The 24,244-nt window shown below is 42.5% G+C and overlaps 1 protein-coding gene across 2 annotated transcripts; it reads right to left on the bottom strand.

The window, feature by feature from the left end:
* Positions 1-47: 47 nt before the first annotated feature.
* On the bottom strand, positions 48-24,215 carry slc6a15 (solute carrier family 6 member 15). 2 transcript variants are annotated; one of them, XM_020456113.2, is made up of 13 exons: positions 24,046-24,215; positions 21,886-22,381; positions 17,289-17,446; positions 16,057-16,183; positions 15,583-15,764; positions 8,830-8,940; positions 6,975-7,216; positions 5,916-6,108; positions 5,036-5,228; positions 4,368-4,527; positions 3,919-4,081; positions 1,618-1,633; positions 48-1,531 (listed from the first exon to the last, which is right to left on the bottom strand). In XM_020456113.2, the coding sequence occupies exons 2-13, from the start codon at positions 22,205-22,207 to the stop codon at positions 1,188-1,190; spliced, it is 2,211 nt and encodes a 736-aa protein (XP_020311702.1). In that variant the 5' UTR covers positions 22,208-22,381; positions 24,046-24,215; the 3' UTR covers positions 48-1,187. The 2 variants fall into 2 exon arrangements, with proteins under 2 accessions (XP_020311702.1, XP_020311700.1); XM_020456111.2 differs by lacking the exon at positions 1,618-1,633 and having other exon boundaries at positions 48-1,547.
* Between the last annotated feature and the right edge of the window lie 29 nt (positions 24,216-24,244).

Genomic DNA, 24,244 nt, shown 5'->3' with positions numbered 1-24,244 from the left:
AGACACAGTTTACATTTCAATGACAGACCAACAGTGAGAACTACACAGACATTAGTGCCCAGTATGGACCAAGTTTGATCTTTAATCTCAACAGGGGGAAAAAATACATTGCGTTATGAAGCCATTTCATGGAGGAAAAAAATATTTACAAGTTTATCAAGAGGGGTCAAACCTCTACATAGATTGACAGCACATCAGTAAACAAAAAATGGAACCAGCTGTAAGGATTTTAAGCACTTCTTTCCAAAAAACAAGGTGTTCTGATATCCAAACTATTCAGATAGGCTAAATATATTTATAATATTTATAATATTTATATTTACAGAATACCTTAAATATACAACGTCCACCATGTATTCTATAAACAAATATCATAAGTTATTTAGGCACATTTTTGGGGGGGGGTTTGGTTGGGGGGGTTCAGTTTCAATGCCATCCTTTTGCTGTTTGCACTATATTGTACTTACACTAAAGAAATGTGGTCAGTATTGCATCATTGCCAACACGTATGTCACCCAAAGAGGCTGCGCTGCTATTAATCTCAGAACTCTGGGCCAGAGGTAAGGTCACAATGTACACAGGCATTCTACAGCAGGACCAGGGGGGAAAACACTCAACCTGCATCTTCCAGAGACAGACAAAAGGCCCAGTCCCAAATCTATCCCTCAGGGTTGGGGTCAATTCCATTTCAATTTGGTGATTCAGGAAGTAAACTGAAAAATTCACATCGCTTCCTCTATCAGAACATTTTTAATTTCAGTTTACTTCCTGATTTGAAATGGAATTAACCCCAAACCTGATCTTCACTTGTCCCTAGCCTAAGTCCCTTGTTGAGCAACTATAGCAGGCTTGGTGGAGTGTCCACCTTATTGCTTACACCAATACTGTACTGTATTGAGCTTCAGGACGGGGCTGAGGGGTTCCATTTGGGACTGAGCCAAGGAAGGACTGGGTGGGGAAGACAAAAGGAGATAGTATGTACAGTATACAATGTGCACACCTTTTTAATCGTTTTTACAGCAAAACGGGAAAAGGACAACATGAAGGGGAGCAGCTACGATATCTATAAAGAATATACAGTAAAAATATAAGAGTAAAAATATGCAGATGACGATTCCCACGACTAAACGCACGCAAAAGAGGGATTGGTTGGCCAGCCAGTAGGGCGGAGTACCAGAAACAACATGCTATAAGTCTGACTCGGGCATGTCCGGCATGTCAGCCATCAAGTAACCAATACCATATCGGCCGTTGGGGGTGGAATCGGGAACCTCTCCGTTCTGCTTGCGGTAGATGCTGTTGCCGGGCATGGGTGAGGGCGACTTGGCATGGATGAGGCTGGCGTCGTCCTCCTCCTCGGGCCTGGCTATCTCCTGGATGATGCAGCCCTTCTTGTATGAGATGGTGGAGACGACGCCGGCGTTCTCGTCGATGATGTTGAAGTAGCGGAGGAAGAACACCACGGGCACGGGCATGATGGCCATTACCACCAGGGAGATACAGACCGCCAGGCCCCACGGAGTGTAGCTCAGGGATTTCTCACTGGCCTGGAGGGGGAGACCGAGGGAGGTTAGAGGTTACTACTACTGTACTACTACTACTTACTATTGTAGCTCATAGACCTCTCACTGGCCTGGAGGGGAGGAAGGTTTATCAAGGTTCTGACTAGACGGAGTACAACTACGACCAGAATGTTACAACCGGTCACCAAGGATACCAGACAGGTAAACACATTGACACTGATACTGACACTAAAACCACGGGACAGAAAGTTGAGCTCGTGATAATAGTGTGAAGTCCTCTTGTCTTACAGTAAGTCTAAGGGCTCTATTCAATCCGTATCGTGTTAAGCTCAGCCTACAGCGTGATTGAAAGTTAAAGGCACTGTTTCCGCGTTAGTGGAAACTGCATTCATGGTAAACTCCTGTATATGTCGGCTCAATAGGAAATTGCCTTTACATTTCTGTCCCGCTTCGGCCCATAGTCCTCTCCTCCATCTGTGCTGATCTTGATAATCCAACAGTGGAGTATTTATGACGCTAACATGGCAAAGCGCATATCAAGTGTTCCTATTGGTGAAGCTAACATGGCAAAGCGCATATCGAGTGTTCCTATTGGTGAAGCTAACATGGCAAAGCGCATATCGAGTGTTCCTATTGGTGAAGATAACATGGCAAAGCGCATATCGAGTGACTGCTCCAGGTACATTACAAATCGGTGTGGATAAAGGAGACAAGAAGATACAGTGAGGGAAAAAAGTATTTGATCCCCTACTGATTTTGTAAAGTTTGCCCACTGACAGAAATTATCGGTCTATAATTTTAATGGTAGGTTTATTTGAACAGTGAGAGACCGAATAACAACAAAAAAATCCAGAAAAACGCATGTCAAAAATGTTATAAATTGATTTGCATTTTAATGAGGGAAATAAGTATTTGACTCCTCTGCAAAACATGGCTTAGTACTTGGTGGCAAAACCCTTGTTGGCAATCACAGAGGTCAGACGTTTCTTGTAGTTGGCCACCAGGTTTGCACAAATCTCAGGAGGGATTTTGTCCCACTCTTTGCAGATCTTCTCCAAGTCATTAAGGTATGGAGGCTGACGTTTGGCAACTCGAACCTTCAGCTCCCTCCACAGATTTTCTATGGGATTATGGTCTGGTGACTGGCTAGGCCACTCCAGGGTGCTTCTTCTTGAGCCACTCCTTTGTTGCCTTGGCCGTGTGTTTTGGGTCATTGTCATGCTGGAATACCCATCCACGACCCATTTTCAGAGATTCTCACCCAAGATTTGACGGTACATGGCCCTATCCATCGTCCCTTTGATGCGATGAAGTTCGCATCCGCTTAGCATCCGCTTAGCAGAAAAACACCCCCAATGCATAATGTTTCCACCTCCATGTTTGACTGTGGGGATGGTGTTCTTGGGGTCATAGGCAGCATTCCTCCTCCAAACACTGCGAGTTGAGTTGATGCCAAAGAGCTCCATTTTGGTCTCATCTGACCTCAATACTTTCACCCAGTTGTCCTCTGAATCATTCAGATGTTCATTGGCAAACTTCAGACGGGCATGTATATGTGCTTTCTTGAGCAGGGGGACCTTGCGGGGGCGCTGCAGGATTTCAGTCCTTCATGGCGTAGTGTGTTACCAATTGTTTTCTTGGTGACTATGGTCCCAGGTGCCTTGAGATCATTGACAAGATCCTCCAGTGTAGTTCTGGGCTGATTCCTCACTGTTCTCATGATCATTGCAACTCCACGAGGTGAGATCTTGCATGGAGCCCCAGGCCGAGGGAGATTGACAGTTCTTTTGTGTTTCTTCCATTTGCGAATAATCGCACCAACTGTTGTCACCTTCTTGCCAAGGTGCTAGGCCATGGTCTTGTAGCCCATTCCAGCCTTGTGTAGGTCTACAATCTTGTCTCTGACATCCTTGGAGAGCTCTTTGGTCTTGGCCATGGTGGAGAGTTTGGAATCTGATTGATTGCTTCTGTGGACAGGTGTCTTTTATACAGGTAACAAACTGAGATTAGGAGCAATCCCTTTAAGAGTGTGCTCCTAATCTCAGCTCGTTACCTGTATAAAAGACACTTGGGAGCCAGAAATCTTTCTGATTGAGAGAGGGTCAAATACTTATTTCCCTCATTAAAATGCAAATCAATTTATAACATTTTTGACATGCGTTTTTCTGGATTTTGTTGTTGTTATTCTGTCTCTCACTGTTCAAATAAACCTACCATTTAAAATGATAGACTGATCATTTCTTTGTCAGTGGGCAAAATCAGCATATGCCAGGTAGGAGTGGAGAAGAATCTTGCACATCCCATCGACTGAAACAATAGTCCATTAAACTGAACTATTGTGTTTTGGCCTTATCCAGTTGCACCAAAGAGAGACCACAGTCGAGTGGCGACTCACCAGGTCCTTGATCCAGGCGCTGTAGCTGGGTGGGGTCATTCCCAGCTGGATCACACTGGAGCCCAGCAGCAGGATGAGCAGCAGGGGGGTCACGTACTTCCACATGTAGTAGTAGAACCGGAACGGAGTGAAGCCCAGCATGTCCTTCAGATCCTCAAAGAACCTGGGGAGGAGGAGAGACGGAGACGGGATACCACCACAGGAGGTGAAAACACATAATGGTACTCACTTTAGACTGTGTTGACTTTGGCAATTATGTTCAACAGGTGATAGGAGATAAAAGTGGTATTATTTCACAATTACTTTTCATGTTCAGCTCATTCTGAATACTGAGTCTAATACTGGTTTTTCCATTGTATTTGGATGGACAGCTTTGAATTTTGAATTAAAGTGGAGAAAACCACAGATTACTGCCATTCTGTATATGATTTGATATGTACTGTACATACTTGTCAGTCCCATAGACCCAAGCAACAGCCACATTCTCCAGGATGACCACTATGAGCAGAGGCAGTGTGGCAGAGTAGTCATCGAACATGGCCACCCAGTAGTTCCCAGAACGTTGGACGAACAGCAGGCCAATGAAGAAGGCCAGCAGACAGACGCCCACTGATACAGGAGGGAGACAACATGGACGTTATTGAAACGGTGCAAGAGGGAGAAATGCCATCCTCGTTAACAGAATTCATGCACAATATTTGTCAACATGTTGCTGCACTAATAAGTGTATCAATTCTAAAACATTATCTTTGGTGCCAGACATCTGCTCTGCAGTAGAGGTAGTATTATGACATCATTATTAAGCCAGAAGCATTAGAGCAAAAAGACATAACACATGCACCTGGGTAATACTATTGACCTGTTACGATGGCAAACACACATCAAGAGTTCAGCTGAGGATACATTTTGGGAAAGGTCTACCTCCACAAACTGACACATAGGCTCTTTCCGTTTTGTTTTTCCTCAATTCTTTGACTCTTTTTCTCCTCTGAAGAAAAAGGACAGAGAGGGACCTTGGACCTTCTCAAAAAAGATTGAGAAGGAGACGAGGAATCACAGAAAGTTGAAATGAGAAATAATGACCCATCTCTTCCTTCATCCCCTCTCTCTGACTGACCTGTGAGGAACTCCTTGCGGACTTTGAAGGTGTCCACCAGGGGTGTGATGATGCCTTCGATGGTTCCGAACATGCTGCCCAGGCCCAGGTTAACCAGCATCAGGAAGAACATGACAGACCAGAAGGGAGACGCAGGGAAGTGGGTCATGGCCTCTGTAAAGGCGATGAAGGCCAGGCCTGTACCCTGCACTGCCTGAGGAGCAGGAGGATGGGGAGCAGGAGGAGGAAGATGAAGATGAGGTTTACGTCAGTAATATCCACTTCTAGTAAGGCCTTTGTCCCCAAGGAATCACATGATTGTTAACTTGAGCCATGTTGTAGATCTACAGGGCCTCTGTGTCTGATGCTGTGCTTTCCCGTTAAGTCAATACCTTATTAATTATTCACACTGAGTTGGAACACACAAGTAACAGCAAGGGAACAGAAATGCACTAAAGTAGCAGTCTACCAAACGGTGTTGAATGAAAGGGGAAGCAACTTAAACCAAGCAGCTTCCTGGAAATCTCAAAGTGTGTAGACAAGATCTAGAGATTTGGTCTAACACAGTCTGTGGGAGACCGCATTCAGTAACACTTTACAGCTTCTTTGTTATGACACAAAGAATGTTCATTGGATAGGCGTAGCTAATCCTGGTTTGAGACATGACAGTGTAAAGTCAGTTGTCGTGATGACACCATGTGTGACACCAGTTTTCATGACTGCTTGTGTTTTCTTCAAGTAGAATGCTACCTAAGTGATTATGATCATAAAAGATACAAAATGACATATCACCGTTATACATTCTATGAGCCCCGTTACGTCAGATGTTGCGACGGCAGTCTGCACTGACCAACACATTAGAATGATGTGCTGTAGCTGTCAGAAGACAATGGCCCCTCACCTTGTTGAGCTCTTCCTCGATGCTGCAGGAGCCCAGACCCAGAAGCTGGTAATCCTTCTCCATCACCCCTCTGATGAGCACAGTCATCTTTTGGTAGTCCTCAGCGCTCACAGTGGCGCTGAAGTTGATGTGGTGGGGGATCAGATCACGGCTGATCTCGTTCCCCAGAAAACCCACTATCTTCTTAGTGTTCCTGAGAGGTAGAAAATGAAATAAGACCAGATTAAATGGACACTTTCGTAGACTTTGCTAATGTATTCTAGGCCTTATTGCTAATATCTTAAAGACCAGGAATGGGTCACTTTGATTGGGGTGGGGGTTACAATACATCTGAAATTATCATGAGAGGCCGCAGTGGCTCGTGGGTCTGCATACCCAAATCCATACCCACACATGCAGTCAGAGCCGACCCTAGCCTTTTGGGGGCCCTAAGTGACATTTTGTTGGTGGGCTCCCCCCACCTTGTGAGCAAAATATTTTTGTGTCCCCTCTTGACAGCAGAGACCCATTTTTGCAATTTTATAACTCACTTCAAGCAATTCTACTGATTTTGCCATGTGGTGGAGAGAAATGTTTTCTGTTTTTAATATGATATCTGAGTGACAGTGACTAACAAAATCAATGGGGGCCCCCTATCGGTAATTCGGCCATGATTACTACACGTTTAGAAAGCTGGCTGGACTAACTTACAAATCTAAAACGTTTTATCTTACATGGGCTAATTGAGTGACTGTCAGTGACTGACATAAAAAGAGATAAATTGCTGATGCACAACCACATTTTGAAATTGCACCTTGTATATTGTACTATTCTAACTCTCAACAGCAAGTTGAGACCACAACTGGGTTCCTAAATTGATCCGCTGGTCTACAAAAGGGGAGCCGCTGGCGGAGGGGAGCCGCCCTCCCAAACTTCATGTCAGCATCAAAAAGGCAGATTACCTTTGAGGCACAATGTTTTCCTTTCCCCCCTTTCTGTCAAGTGTGTTCACATACTCAGTATAATAAATACATTTGAATTGATTAATTGACGACAGCTTAATTGCGTATCCATACTTACAGCGCGACACACTTGCCGTTCATGATGTTGGCCTTGAAGCCGAGCACAGCAAACACCACCAGGGTGGCCAGCACAGAGGTGAAGAAGTTGATGAAGGAGACCAGCACGGCGTCAAAGTGGCAGTTGTTGTCCCGCTTGTTGTAGCTGGAGAAGGCTATGACGCCTCCGAAGCCCAGGCCCAGGGCGAAGAAGACCTGCGTGGCCGCCTCACGCCACACCTTGGCCTCCAGCATGATCTCCAACTGGAAGGAAATAAAGAATGGACATTTTAGGTGAGGTGCTGACAAAAGGAAGATCAACTGGAGTTGCGGACTCATCTCTCCTTGCTGTGGATTCATTTGACAAACATTTGGCTCTTTAGGACAACACTACGCTATTTATTGTAGGAATCTGTGCTCTCCTAGTAATGGACAAACCATTGTTTGGACCAGTGGAGCAGAGCAGTGGACATGTGAATCATGGTTGAGAGTGTCAAATTTGTCAAAACTGAGGAAGATTAAAGAAGGACACAACATACTGAGAGCCTATCCATCATGCCACTGCCCTCAAATATCCTACAGCATCTTTGTGTGGTGATGGGCTTAACACAGTTACAAGGCACACACTATACAGCACACAATGAACCCTGCTTTTGATGTCTCCTTCCCTGCACACAGGAGACGCAGCGAAGGCCTTTGAAGTAGGAAGATGTCAGCCGTGTGAGAAGCAGCAGACACACGAGTCTGTTGTGAAATGAACTGAACACACCGTTGTGGATGTTACATAAAGCAGGGAGCACCGAGCGACTCCTGTTACCATGGTGAGAAGTCTGTTGTGAAATGAACTGAACACACCGTTGTGGATGTTACATAAAGCAGGGAGCACCGAGCGACTCTTGTTACCATGGTGAGAAGTCTGTTGTGAAATGAACTGAACACACCGTTGTGGATGTTACATAAAGCAGGGAGCACCGAGCGACTCCTGTTACAATGGTGAGAAGTCTGTTGTGAAATGAACTGAACACACCGTTGTGGATGTTACATAAAGCAGGGAGCACCGAGCGACTCCTGTTACCATGGTGAGAATTCTGTTGTGAAATGAACTGAACACACCGTTGTGGATATTACATAAAGCAGGGAGCACCGAGCGACTCCTGTTACCATGGTGAGAAGTCTGCCACCACAGCAGAGTCCAAATTAGATTATTCCTTTTGCCTGAGTTGCCATTGGGCCACGGCGGCTGAGTAGCCAACCTATAACAGACTACTGTATTTAAAAATATATTTCTGACACAGTTTCATTTAACATGGCTTTCCTCTTTAGTAAAATGAACAATGTTTGAGGGCCATTGCTGTTGAATAGCTGAGCTCCGGTAAAAATCTATTTTTACATTTATGGCACATTTTCAGTGGATATATTTCCCTTCCTGGTTCAGTAAAGTTAACAATGTAACATTGATCCACAACTGGATCAAACGAGTGCATTGGATCAAACAAGAGTACATAGATTTTCTATTGTGTTATTGACTGTACGTTTGTTTATCCATGTGTAACTCTGTGTTGTTGTTTTTGTCGCACTGCTTTGCTTTATCTTGGCCAGGTCGCAGTTCTAAATAAGAACTTGTTCTCAACTGGCCTACCTGGTTAAATAAAGGTGAGATGAAAAAAATATATATTTTAAAAAGTGCATTGGATCAAACAAATGCATAAGCTAACTCTCTGAAGAAGTCTGGTTCCTGACTTTGCCTGCAGTGTAGTGCAGCATGTTGGCTGTTTGTAGTAGGATTTGGTTGACTGCCTGGGTGTGAACAAGGCACCATTACATTGGGTGAAACTATAAAGCAGCATTTTTGTACCTTAGGGGTTAGGGTACTGTACCTTGGGGGTAAACATGTGTCGGATGCCGTCCACGGAGCCTTTCAAGAGCAGAGCCCGAACCAGGAAACAGATCAGCACCACGTAAGGGAACAACGAGCTGAAGTACATCACCTGTAAAACAACCACAACAGAAGAACAAACGTCTTGCAACTCGTACATTACAAAGTGAATGGCTGACTTGGAGACTTTACTTATTGACAAATCTGTCTCAGACCCTGTCTCTCTGGGGTTAATAACTATATAAACCCTTAAATGTACACAGAGAGCTAACGTCAATCACATGGATGTCAAACTCTCCTGGCTCAAAGTAGATGAGAGCTTGACTGCATCACTACTTGTCTTTGTGAGAGGGATTTACATGTTGGAAATACAGAGCTGTCTGTTTAAACTACTGGCACACAGCTCAGACAACCATGCTGACCCCACAAGACATGGCACCAGAGGTCTCTTCACAGTCCCCAAGTCCTGAACAGACTATGGGAGGCACACAGTACTACATAGAGCCATGACTACATGGAACTCTATTCCACATCAAGCAACTCATGCAAGCAGTAAAATGTGATTTAAGAAAAACGGTAAAACTACACCTCATGGAACATTGCGGACTGTGAAGAGAGACATGCACACACACACATACATTTTAATATTGTTGTATGGTGGTTTGTACATTTTAATATTGTTGTATGGTGGTATTGTACATTGTAATATTGTTGTATGGTGGTATTGTACATTGTAATATTGTTGTATTGTACATTTTGTGCTGTGGACATGTAGTGGTGTGATATGGTTTATTGTGTGATGTGTCTTAATGTGTCTGGACCATAGGAAGAGTAGCTGCTGCCTTGGCAACAGCTAATGGGGATCCATAATAAATACAAATCTCTGAAGCTACCTCTTCTGGGCTTTATCGAAAAGGATCTCTGAGGCTGCCTCTGTTGTCCCCTCCTGACCTGTGGGGGTGGCAGTAACCCATAGGGAAATACACAGCCCTGCGGACCACTATACAGTGAGTGGAAAAATACAGAAGAAGTAACGAGTGATTGAAGTCAGTGACGCAATAGGAGGTCCTATCCCAGGGGAGGTCTACTCTACTGAACTGCTATGGGGCCAAGGGTGCTGACCGGCCTCTGGGTCAGGGCCCACACAAGAGCTTTTGTACCACTGTCCCACTAAGCTGACAGAGGGAGGGGCCTTCTTGCTTTGTGCTTAGTGATATACTGTATTATATCTGGGAGGATACTAGGGGATTGTGGTTGAAGAGCGGGGTGGGTAGGTTGAGTCACCACACAGGCTCTGAGGCGTGGTTTAAGATTTAAGATGGTTTGGAGTTCACTCATGAGCAGGGTTGGGTTCAGGGGTGGGCCTATGCCTGCCTGATGGCCTCTAAAGGGCAAACCAGGTCAACTGGAGGGACAGAGAGCTTAATCCTGCGCTGGTCAAAAGGTTGTGAATGCCTAATCTTAGACAAGGTGTTAAAATCACACCACCTGAATGCCTAAGCTTAGACAAGGTGTTAAAATCACACCACCTAAATGGCTAAGCTTAGACAAGGTGTTAAAATCACACCACCTGATTGCCTAAGCTTAGACTAGATGTTAAAATCACACCACCTGAATGCCTAAGCTTAGACTAGATGTTAAAATCACACCACCTGATGCTGTAACGGTTTAAGCTCCATTTCCCTTCGGGCCATGGGATAGGTTCAGCAAAACATCACTGCATTCTGTATCAGAAAGTAGGCTGGCCCTCTTTGAAGTCTACTAGATCAATGCATTGCAGTTGTTTTTGTTTATAAAGCCCTACTGCATACACTTCCACCATTCCTTACTTTATTTAACCTGCAGACGTACGAGCTCCCAGACCTGATCTCAGGGATGGCTAACTCTGGAGGGCCCTTAGATATGCCTTCATTTTCTTTTTGCACCTTACATGTGGATTGATCTCCAATGTACTTTAAAATGGGAGGAATTGGTGCCTGTAGGGAACTTCAGACGGTTGTTAGGGGACATTTTTACTGAAGGATGTGTTTGTTTGTCATGATTGGGGCGGCAGGGTAGCCTAGTGGTTACAGCGTTGGACTAGTAACCGGAAGGTTACAAGTTCAAAACCCCGAGCTGACAAGGTGCAAATCGGTCGTTCTTCCCCTGAACAGGCAGTTAACCCACTGTTCCTAGGCCGTCATTGAAAATAAGAATTTGTTCTTAACTGACTTACCTGGTTAAATAAAGGTAAAAGATAAATTGTGTTTTGCTTTTTCTGTATTGTTGTGTTTAATAATGTGTATTTTAATGTGGATGTGTAGTTAATGTGTGTATTTTAATGTGGATGTGTAGTTAACGTGTGTATTTTAATGTGGATGTGTAGTTAATGTGTGTATTTTAATGTGGATGTGTAGTTAATGTGTGTATTTTAATGTGGATGTGTAGTTAACGTGTGTATTTTAATGTGGAAGTGTAGTTAATGTGTGTATTTTAATGTGGATGTGTAGTTAATGTGTGTATTTTAATGAGGATGTGTAGTTAATGTGTGTATTTTAATGAGGATGTGTAGTTAATGTGTGTATTTTAATGAGGATGTGTAGTTAATGTGTGCATTTTAATGAGGATGTGTAGTTAATGTGTGTATTTTAATGTGGATGTGTAGTTAATGTGTGCATTTTAATGAGGATGTGTAGTTAATGTGTGCATTTTAATGTGGATGTGTAGTTAATGTGTGTATTTTAATGTGGATGTGTAGTTAATGTGTGCATTTTAATGAGGATGTGTAGTTAATGTGTGCATTTTAATGAGGATGTGTAGTTAATGTGTGTATTTTAATGAGGATGTGTAGTTAATGTGTGCATTTTAATGAGGATGTGTAGTTAATGTGTGCATTTTAATGAGGATGTGTAGTTAATGTGTGCATTTTAATGAGGATGTGTAGTTAATGTGTGTATTTTAATGTGGATGTGTAGTTAATGTGTGCATTTTAATGTGGATGTGTAGTTAATGTGTGCATTTTAATGTGGATGTGTAGTTAATGTGTGCATTTTAATGAGGATGTGTAGTTAATGTGTGTATTTTAATGTGGATGTGTAGTTAATGTGTGCATTTTAATGTGGATGTGTAGTTAATGTGTGTATTTTAATGAGGATGTGTAGTTAATGTGTGCATTTTAATGAGGATGTGTAGTTAATGTGTGTATTTTAATGTGGATGTGTAGTTAATGTGTGTATTTTAATGAGGATGTGTAGTTAATGTGTGCATTTTAATGAGGATGTGTAGTTAATGTGTGTATTTTAATGAGGATGTGTAGTTAATGTGTGTATTTTAATGAGGATGTGTAGTTAATGTGTGCATTTTAATGAGGATGTGTAGTTAATGTGTGTATTTTAATGAGGATGTGTAGTTAATGTGTGTATTTTAATGAGGATGTGTATGGTTTCAGCATTGACTCCCTGTCAAAATAAAGGTTAAATATGATTATTTTTGATCAGTCATGGAAATGACTAGCTGGAGAACAAGCTATAGGATGAAAAATACAGGAGTTTTGGCGCAGGTACAGCCGACTAGTGCAGGGTAACGCTACCTGGAAAAAATAAGTAATGTTTTTACAAATCCATACTTGGGAGTGAAAGTATCGATATAATATCCTCCAAATGAATATTTGCGATATGCAACTGAATGGATATTTTTCCCTCCATCACTATCTATCGTTACGGCAACTCAAACTTGCCATAACGGTGCTTTTACTTTGATGCGTTCTTTTGTAGCTCCACATCATTTTATGTCAACAATGCGAGCAAAAAGTAGATTTTGAGTGCAAAATGAATGAGCCATTTAGTACCCAGCCATTCAGTACACTCCCTCTTCACCACACAATCAGCTAAATGTTATTTATTTTCTCCCTCAGTTTCTTTTTTTGTGAGTACACTCTTAACAATCATGCAAAAGAGAGCATAAAACCATGGCAACCGGTCTGCTTCCCTCTCTCCCTCGGCCTTTCTTGCACCCTCATACCCACACACAGAAAGTAAAAAGAAAATGTAGATCCCAGTGGGGATACTCCTAGGAATAGGCTTTTGTAAACGAGGGGCGAGAGGGACATTAATAATCTTTTGTGTGGCAAAGCTTCAAAGGTTCTCCTGCTCTAGTCCCTTCACTAGGAGTGGAAAGGAAAGCTCATAGCCATTTCCACTCTCTCTCCAACTTAAAAGGCCATCGAGACCGTTGTGGGGTCCAAAGAGGGCCTCACACTTGTTCATTGTTAGAGGCAGTCCGGGATCTTAAAGGAGAATTTTCATTTTTTACAAACAAATCTCTATTTTTGACATCAATGGCATGTTAAAGAAGTGTCCAGACACCTTCTTTTGTGATTTCACATGTTTTTAAGAACTTACACCAAACAGCAAATCACTTCCTCATCCTCGTTGGGCTCCATAAAAACATGAACAAAGGCTCCGAAAACACCCAAATACATTGTTTTAGAAACTGAAAAGATCTCAGCATTGTGATTGCAGGTCTTTAGATGTTCTACACATTAAATTGTGTCATTCCAAACTTTATCCGCAATGTTATATTCCCATTTGCGCGACTCATATACAGAAAAGGTGTATGGACTATTCTATAACATGACATTTTCATAAAACATTTAGATTTAGTTCCAAAAAAAAAAGTGACTTCTCCTTTAAGCACACCAAATTCGTAACATATTGTACGAATTGTAAAAATATATATAAATTGCAGGATGTAACATATACAAAATAGATGAGGTAGTACACAATTGGATGACATAGTACACAAAAAAACAAGGACCTGTTTTGGTTGGTGAGCACCGCTTTGAAAACTACTGGCGGAAGAGGGCACAAAACGTATTCCCCCTCAGGAGACTGAGGAGACTCAGGAGACAAATATTTGGCATGGGTACTACAGCTGCACCATCGAGAGCATGGACTGGTTGCATCACTGCCTCGGACCGCAAGGCACTATAGAGGGTAGTGCGAATGGCCCAGTACATCACTGGGGCCAAGCTTCCTGCCATCCAGGACCTCTATACCAGGTGGTGTCAAAGGAAGGCCATAAAAATTGTCAAAGACCCCAGCCACCCTAGTCATAGACTGTTCTCTCTGCTACCGCACAGCAAGCGGTACCGGAGCATCAAGTCTAAGTCCAAGAGGCTTCTAAACAGCTTCTATCCCCAAGCCATAAGACTCCTGAACATCTAATCAAATGGCTACCCAGAATAATTGCATTGCTGATACTCTATGTTGTTATCATCTATGCATAGTCACTTTAATAACTCTACCTACATATACATATTACCTCAACTAACCGGCACATTGATTCTATACCGGTACCCCCCTGTATCTAGTTTTGCTATTGTTATTTTACTGCTGCTCTTTAATTACTTGTTACTTTTATTTCTTATTCTTATCTTTTTAAAACTGCATTGTTGGTTAGGGGCTCGTAAGTAAGCATTTCACTAAGGTCTACACCTATTTTATTCAGCACATGTGACTAACAACTGCACGGTAGCCATTTTATATGTAATCTTATACATTCAGAACAGATGTAAAATTGGTATTTTACAGTATATGTACATTAATAGGTTGCTGCCGGTAAACATTCCTTGGAGTGATATGAAATGGGTCTAATCTACATTCACCCAAAAGACTACAGATCATAGTCAAATCAGCCAATAACATTTGTATGGTAACAGCAGTCGCCCCAAACTGTGTAGCAATCTAAAGAGAATGACAATGTTCAAGATCCAGTGCCTTCAGGAAGTATTCACACCACTTGACTTTTTCCATATTTTGTTGTATTACAAAGTGGAATTCAAATGGACTTGACGACAATATAACCTCCAGTTACGAGGATGTGAGGACGACGGTCCGATGTCAGAATGGTTCAGATAATAACTACAGAACGAAGCCAAGCTTCGTTTGCGAATGGTATGAACTTTGAACTCTTATTCACTACAGAAGTGATACCTCCTAGCCGTTGAGTTAGCAACAGCAGCTGCAAACGCAGGTTAGGAAGGAACAGACAGTATCCCGTCTACCACCCAACAACGTTACTACAACGTATCCAATTTACCAGCAGAGACATTCTTCAAAGGACTCGGTTGGGCAACACGGCATTCCATCTTTGTTCCTCAGTCTTCCCGCTCTTTCACTCAAACCCAGCCCCTTTTCTTTTGTGTAACAAGCTGTCATATCTGTTCCGCCCACTAGGGATGTTTTCCTTTATAACGTCATTTGTAATCAAGTTATGATTAATTAAGTGTATGTGTAATTCTGTGTGATTAGTTAGGTATTTAGTAAATAAATAATTCAACCCAATTTTGTATTGCTGATTCAACTTTTTAGCCAGGGTTCGTGAAGATGACCAAGAACTTACAACATTCAGATGAGACTGAATTAAGGTGACGATTAATATTGACTGCTATTGATGTAAAATATTACTAGGTCTTTAAGAGTTTACTCGGAAGATAATGGCTCTATAAATATTATTTCGTGGTGCACCGCCTCTCTAGTTAATTACATTTACATGATTAGCTCAATCAGGTAATATTAATTACGGATAAATTATTTTATAGAATAGCATGTCATATCGCTTAATCCGGCAAAGACACGACAACAGTAACTATCTAGCAAGATTTTTTTCTTTCACTTGCTCTCTCTGTCTTACTTGCAGACTTAGGTCAATTTCCCATCGTCACTCACTCACTCACTCACTCACCTTCCCACCACTCACTCACTCACTCACTCACCTTCCCAGAGGACTGGATGCCCTTGATCATGGCGAGGCAGACCATGGACCAGGCAGCCAGCAGACAGATGGTCATCCTCCAGTTGAGGCCTCCGCTCTCAGAGATGGAGTCAGAGATGTTCAGAGCCTCACGGTACCAGTAGTAGGTGGTGGCCGAGCTCTTCTCACACTCGGGCACTACGTCTGGAGGGAGGAGGGACAACATGTTACTGATGAAACAGGTGCAGAACACCTGGAGTTGAGTTTCTGTGGTCACCTCATTCAGTAGAACACACTTTATAATGGATTACTGTGAATGTACAGTATGGCTAATGGCTTACTGTATTGCTGTCACTGGGTGGTATAAGCACCATGGCTTTATCACACACTTTATGTGAACTTGTAAGCTAGTTATTAAGAGACACTCATTAGGGTAGTTATTGCCTCGTGTGTCGTGAAGGTGTAAGCATGTGATGGGTGTGTGTGTGTGTCTTACACGTAGTGGTTTTGTTCTTGACCAGGGGACACTCGTGCCATGGCAGAGGCTGCTGGAAGGACTGGGAGAAGTAGAAGAGACTCCACCCTATAATCACATTGTAGTAGAGGGCCACAAAGAAACACACCTGCAGTACAGAAACAGGTTAAGTGTTTAAAACACACAATCTAAATCACCACTACCTAATAAAGGCACATCACTCACTCAAATCAATCAATCAAATGTTATCGATATGGTGCTTATTATAAATGCATTTGTCTTAATGAGTTTTCTAGCAACCCTAACAGAGCAAGCGAAGGCGACACACTAGTTCAACAAAATCAGTTTAACATGGTACCACCTGTCAAACGACTACATTTAAACCATCCTCAAACAGCACGTGCTATCATGGTTGGCAGTGTTATCATGGTTAGCAGTGCTATCATGGTTGGCAGTGTTATCATGGTTAGCAATGGTTTCATGGTTGGCAGTGTTATCATAGTTGGCAGTGTTATCATGGTTAGCAGTGCTATCATGGTTGGCAATGTTATCATGGTTAGCAGTGCTATCATGGTTGGCAGTGCTATCATGGTTGGCAGTGTTATCATGGTTAGCAATGGTTTCATGGTTGGCAGTGTTATCATAGTTGGCAGTGTTATCATGGTTGATGGTGTTATCATGGTTGACACATGCTGCCAGTTAGTTCACAGAAAGGTGTTGGTGACACGTGACCTATTCAGTACCCAGAATTCCTTCTGCTCTAACCTGGCTAATCAAATTATCTCCACTGCGTTGCGGCCATTAAGAAACAGAGACCGGAACACAATGACTCATGGAAGTAGTTTATACTGGCTGAGATGACATGGAGAAGACTTGTGTTGTCATCTTTCAATTCATTACCATAGAAGGATGCTAAGGGTAGATGGGTTTAAAGAAAAAGTGTGTGTGTTCGCTTGTGAAGCAGAAAGAAACAGTCCTGTGTGCTTTCCCCTTTATTCTAAGGAAATGTGTATGGTGGCCATATAAAGGACGTCACGCTGCTTGCTTAGCGAGTACCGCTTCCTCCTGAGTCGACTAGAACCCAGGACCTCTGCTTTGCTAGCACACAACCTCCCGAAGCATCTTACCAGTCGGCACCACATAAAATGCTAGCTATTCTCTGGTGCAAGTGGGGACAGGCTGAGGAGTAAGTTTCACACATGCCCATGTGCTACACCCACAGTCTTAGTAGCGGTGAAGCTAACTTCTCTCACCACACAGCTGGCGAAACCGATGCCCCCCAGGCGAGGACTGATGTAGTTCCACACCCCGATGCTGCCCCTGCGGATCCGCTGCCCCACTGACAGCTCCAGGAAGAACAGGGGGATGCCAATCACAATCAGCAGAATGAGGTAGGGAACCAGGTACGCCCCTGTGGAGAAGAACCAACACACACAGGGTCAGAACTATGTCACACACAAACATACAAACACATGAGCATGTTGCGAACACACACTCTGTGTGCACGCAGCCACACACACACAAACAAACACGCACACACACACACGCAGCTACACACACAAACAAACACACACACACCATGTAGTGACTTCCCACCACACCAGTTTTGCCTCTGTGTGTCCACATAAGTATTTTGATCTGGAAAGAAACTCTGGTTTTAGATTACCCAAACTGATCTGGAAAGATGCTCAGGCCTCAGATTACCCAAACTGATCTGGAAAGATGCTCAGGCCTCAGATTACCCAAACTGATCTGGAAAAATACTCAGGCCTCAGATTACCCAAACTGATCTGGAAAGATACTCAGGTCTCAGATTACCCAAACTGATCTGGAAAAATACTCAGGCCTCAGATTACCCAAACTGATCTGGAAAGATACTCAGGTCTCAGATTACCCAAACTGATCTGGAAAAATACTCAGGCCTCAGATTACCCAAACTGATCTGGAAAGAAACTCAGGTTTTAGATTACCCAAACTGATCTGGAAAGATACTCAGGTCTCAGATTACCCAAACTGATCTGGAAAAATACTCAGGCCTCAGATTACCCAAACTGATCTGGAAAGAAACTCAGGTTTTAGATTACCCAAACTGATCTGGAAAAATACTCAGGCCTCAGATTACCCAAACTGATCTGGAAAGATACTCAGGTCTCAGATTACCCAAACTGATCTGGAAAAATACTCAGGCCTCAGATTACCCAAACTGATCTAGAAAGATACTCAGGTCTCAGATTACCCAAACTGATCTGGAAAAATACTCAGGCCTCAGATTACCCAAACTGATCTGGAAAGATACTCAGGTCTCAGATTACCCAAACTGATCTGGAAAGATACTCAGATCTCAGATTACCCAAACTGATCTGAAAAAATACTCAGGTCTCAGATTACCCAAACTGATCTGGAAAGATACTCAGGTCTCAGATTACCCAAACTGATCTGGAAAGATACTCAGGTCTCAGATTACCCACACTGATCTGGAAAGATACTCAGGTCTTAGATGATGCAAATTGGTCTGTGGCTACTGGAATCATAATGATGACATTCTTTACAGTTGAAGTCGAAGTTTAGATACACTTAGGTTGGAGTCATTAAAACTAGTTTTTCAACCACTCCACAAATTTCTTGTGAACAAACTATAGTTTTGGCAAGTCGGTTAGGACATCTACTTTGTACATTACACAAGTAATTATTCCAACAATTGTTTACAGACAGATTATTTGACGTATAATTCACTGTATCACAATTCCAGTGGGTCAGAAGTGTACATACACTAAGTTGACTCTGCTTTTAAACAGCTTGCAAAATTCCAGAAAATGATGTCATGGCTTTAGAAGCTTCTGATAGGCTAATTGACATCATTTGAGTGAAATGGAGGTGTAGCTGTGAATGTATTTCAAGGCCTACCTTCAAACTCAGTGCTTCTTTGCTTGACATCATGGGAAAATCAAAAGAAATCAGCCAAGACCTCAGAAAAATTTTGTGGACCTCTACAAGTCTGGTTCATCCATGGGAGCAATTTCCACATGCCTGAAGGTACTACGTTCATCTGACCCAATGGGAATGTGATGAAATAAATAAAAGCTGAAATAAATCATTCTCTCTAGTATTATTCTGACATTTCACATTCTTAAAATAAAGTGGTGATCCTAACAGATCCTAAAACAGGGAATTTTTACTTGGATTAAATGTCAGGAATTGTGAAAAACTGAGTTTAATTGTATTTGGCTAAGGTGTATGTAAACTTCCAACTTCAACTGTATATTCTTTACAGACACCTTCAGGGAGAATGACTAAGACACAGCCCATAATAGCACAGGTCTGTAAAATAGGATCTGTCTGTGTCTGTTACTCTCAGGGAATCAGAACATCCTTAGAAGAGATGAGACTGCAACTGGTAGACAGACACATGGTACATGAGAGATTACAAAAACCTTTGTTTACAGGAAATGGTGGTTGCATTTTTACTGCTAGAGCCAAGTAACTGAAAGAGATGAATAAAATCTATTTCCAGTACATTATTTGCATAGAAACCTAACTTCGAAGCCTTTAACTGTTTTGCTTTTCACAAATATTCTGATATTCTGTCAACTCTAAAGTCACTGATGGTGAATGAGAAATAAGGATATCACATCTTTCAATAAGCTACAGTTTCAAAACAATGTGTTCTTTTGACTGGCTTGCCTTTTGGGCAAACAGAAAAAAAGTATTGCAATCACTTTCTTCCGGGGTTGAGGGTAGATGATAGATATAGAGACCTGACATTTTAATATACACTGAGCAACAATATAAACGCAACATGCATTCATTGATATTTTTTTACTGAGTTACAGTTCATATAAGGAAATGAGTCGATTGAAATATATCTCGTTGGGAAGGGCTCGTAAGCAAGTGGTTTGCGATAAAGTCTTCACCAGTTGTGTTCGGTGCATGTGACAAATAAAATACTTTTTTTTTGCTCGTTTGACATGTTTTGATTTATTTATTTTATTTTTCTGGGTTATGTGTGTATTTATTGATTTATTGCTAGGTAGTACTGCCCTGTTGGAGCTAGGAACACAAGCAGTAGGTATTACTGCCCTGTTGGAGCTAGGAACACAAGCATTAGGTATACTGCCCTGTTGGAGCTAGGAACACAAGCATTAGGTAGTACTGCCCTGTTGGAGCTAGGAACACAAGCAGTAGGTATTACTGCCCTGTTGGAGCTAGGAACACAAGCAGTAGGTATTACTGCCCTGTTGGAGCTAGAAACACAAGCATTAGGTATTACTGCCCTGTTGGAGCTAGGAACACAAGCAGTAGGTATTACTGCCCTGTTGGAGCTAGGAACACAAGCAGTAGGTATTACTGCCCTGTTGGAGCTAGGAACACAAGCAGTAGGTATTACTGCCCTGTTGGAGCTAGGAACACAAGCAGTAGGTATTACTGCCCTGTTGGAGCTAGGAACACAAGCAGTAGGTATTACTGCCCTGTTGGAGCTAGAAACACAAGCATTAGGTATTACTGCCCTGTTGGAGCTAGAAACACAAGCAGTAGGTATTACTGCCCTGTTGGAGCTAGAAACACAAGCATTAGGTATTACTGCCCTGTTGGAGCTAGGAACACAAGCAGTAGGTATTACTGCCCTGTTGGAGCTAGAAACACAAGCAGTAGGTATTACTGCCCTGTTGGAGCTAGGAACACAAGCAGTAGGTAGTACTGCCCTGTTGGAGCTAGGAACACAAGCAGTAGGTATTACTGCCCTGTTGGAGCTAGAAACACAAGCATTAGGTATTACTGCCCTGTTGGAGCTAGGAACACAAGCAGTAGGTATTACTGCCCTGTTGGAGCTAGAAACACAAGCATTAGGTATTACTGCCCTGTTGGAGCTAGAAACACAAGCATTAGGTATTACTGCCCTGTTGGAGCTAGGAACACAAGCAGTAGGTATTACTGCCCTGTTGGAGCTAGAAACACAAGCATTAGGTATTACTGCCCTGTTGGAGCTAGAAACACAAGCATTAGGTATTTCTGCCCTGTTGGAGGTAGAAAACAAGCATTAGGTATTACTGCCCTGTTGGAGCTAGAAACACAAGCATTAGGTATTACTGCCCTGTTGGAGCTAGAAACACAAGCATTAGGTATTACTGCCCTGTTGGAGGTAGAAACACAAGCATTAGGTATTACTGCCCTGTTGGAGCTAGAAACACAAGCATTAGGTATACTGCCCTCTTGGAGGTAGAAACACAAGCATTAGGTATTACTGCCCTGTTGGAGCTAGGAACACAAGCATTAGGTATTACTGCACTGTTAGAGCTAGGAACACAAGCATTAGGTATTACTGCACTGTTAGAGCTAGGAACACAAGCATCTCGCTGCACCTGGTACAACATCTGCAAATCTGTGTACACAACCAATAAACTTCAGATTCTATTTGTCATTGGTTGTTGCTGTGTGGTTAGAATAAGGGTTATTTAGGGGGGTTTGCTAGTATTGTGTGCTGTTATTGTTGCTTGTTGCAGCATGGGTATCATTGTGTTATTTGGTGGTTGTTACTAGGTTATTGAAAGAGGAGAGACGGAGACAGACTCAGACAGTCATGTGACCACAGTAATGTTGATCTTGAGAGCTCTGATCACCAAGGTCACAGTCTGGTTTTGACAGACGTGCACCACAACACAACAGGAGGTTCACACACTTAACATCCATCCATACACACACACACACACACACACACACACACACACACACACACACACACACACACACACACACACACACACACACACAATGGGGCAGGCTAACCTTCCCAAATCCTAACCATAATGGCAGGCGACTTATATACCTTAACCTATAAGCACAACAGCCACTCACCCCCTCCGTTCTTCTGACACAGGTAGGGGAATCTCCAGACATTGCCCAGGCCTACAGAGAAGCCCACCTGGGCCAGGATGTACTGCAGCTTGCTGTTCCAGGCTGGTCTCGCTGCATCATCCTCTGCGTCCGAGCCTCCATCCTCCACGTCCATGTCTCCATTAAGGTCCTTTCCTTCCCCATCACCTCCGCCGCCACCCACAATCAGCGAGCTCTTCTTGAAGGAATCATCACACGTGTCCTCATTGGATAGCAGGTCCCTGACAGACTCTGTGACATCGTCGTCAAGCTCTCTCTTGACGGCCTTGCTGTTTTTGGGCATTTGATAAAGCAGACCAGGGCGTGGGGCAGAATGTCTTTGGGCTGGTAGCGGGAGGCAGTTCAGTTCTGGTAGTTCTGAGGGCTTAAAGGTGTACTGTCGGATAAAGACTCTGTCTTGGGGGTGTGTGATGGAGGGTTGTGAAGGAGTTGTTTATTTCTTCATTATCACCAAAAGCTTGGGGCAGGAAAGAAAAATAAATGATTTAGGGTATTGTACTCATATTCAAAATTCAATATTCATTATTTCAGGGCAAACAGAGTGGGGTTGTCATAATTATTAGATATTGACACAAGACCCGTTTTATGAACATTAGGCTACAATATTGATATTTTCTTCATTATCAGCGAATGCCAAAAGGAAAGCAAACAAAATCCTAGTGTATAATATCCATAATTCCAGTAAAGGCAGAATGAGAGTGAGTATTGGTGATATCACCACTCTCTGATGCACATAGAAAGAATGATGGTTTCTGTATTTACTGAGAGAAAGAGAAGAGAAGAGATAAAGAGAAGGGAGGAAGGAAGTAAGGGGGGTGTCTGTCTGTGTGTAAAAAAAAAGGTTTCCGTTCTCTATTTCAATGAAACCACAAAAAGGCCACGTTTTTATACTGTGTGCTGTATGTTCACACTTGAATTGAATATAATCACCCCTAATATCTTTCATCAGACAGAAATTGTATAGTCTGGATGATGTCCAACCTGTGTGTACGCTTCTTAGAAAACTTGCCATGGGCAGTTGTTGAGGATAAACGATATAATGATTCAATAGTATTCTTTGTATTTCTGTTTATAATTAAAATATTTTTTTTCAAATCATATTTTTGTCACAAGGAAATAATATGACAAATGTGACCAAAATCTTTTGATGCCATTGTCTATTGATTGGTTACTTTGACGCATGACCAAAACATGGAAAGGCCATCGCTATCTCTGGAGACGATTCGGTATCCGCGCGCCCAAATAATTGACGCAGAGCACGAGGTAATTTGCATACGAACCCAAACACTCGTTGTAATCGCAGCTCAACGTGAGAGCAGAGAAAACCTATAAACGAAAAAAAATAGAAAAACGACCAAGAATATAGCCCTAAATGTATTAGTATGATAGGTGTAATGTGATTACAATTCGGCCATAGTTTCCCACATTGTGAGTAAAATAAGACCACAATGAAACAACGTTACCATGGTGCAGATTGTAGCAGCCTATGTATTGCCTTTCACCGACAACTGGTTTAAGCGATTAATAGATTTCCTGTGGCCACTTTCAGATTAGCCTCGTTTTAAAAGCATGGCCGTAATTTCATCAGCAAATAAACGTAAATGTTAGGCCTAATAGTCTGAAAATTTTAAATTCCTTTTAGGGTGCAGCTGGAATAGTCTGTAGCTATAGCACACAGAAAGATAAAACCTACCGGTATTCATGTTGTCTTTATAATAACATTTGACTACTGTATTAATGTGCATGTGCATTTCCATGTATTATGAATAGGAAATAGTTCCATGTTCTTATTGAATACGCCACTGTATGGCACATTCCGCTATAAAGGCTCAATTAAGCTATTAGATATGCTATACATGTGTGTGTGAGAAAAAAAACGTGATTAAATGCATAAATGCCGAAAAAGCAATGGACCATACCTGGCGCCATATGAGCTATTGTGTATTCAAGATACAATTTGTTCTAGGAATGAACATCAATGAATTCCTCACTCCCCGCCCAACCCATCTCTCTTCTCCGTGCCATCCCTGTGGGGTATTTCATCATACACTCCCTGGCCACATCCTGCGCATTGCCACCTTATTCAGACCAACACATCTATTCCTTTTAAATGAAATGTACCTTTAGTCGTCTTCAGTAAGATGGGGATGTTGGTCCTTTTCGGAATGATGCGTATCAAGGAATGAAATTGTGACAGAAGCACATACACGGGGCAGACATCATCACTTGTAGGCTAATGCGTATATGGTGCTGTATCGCCGCTGTGGTGTTGTATGAAACAGACACAAGTGCTTCGCCTCTTCTAGGATGTAGAAATACA

The sequence above is a fragment of the Oncorhynchus kisutch genome, linkage group LG22 (genome assembly GCF_002021735.2).
Source record: "Oncorhynchus kisutch isolate 150728-3 linkage group LG22, Okis_V2, whole genome shotgun sequence".
In the NCBI taxonomy this organism is placed as follows: domain Eukaryota; kingdom Metazoa; phylum Chordata; class Actinopteri; order Salmoniformes; family Salmonidae; genus Oncorhynchus; species Oncorhynchus kisutch.
This window is presented reverse-complemented; position numbering and strand designations above follow the sequence as displayed.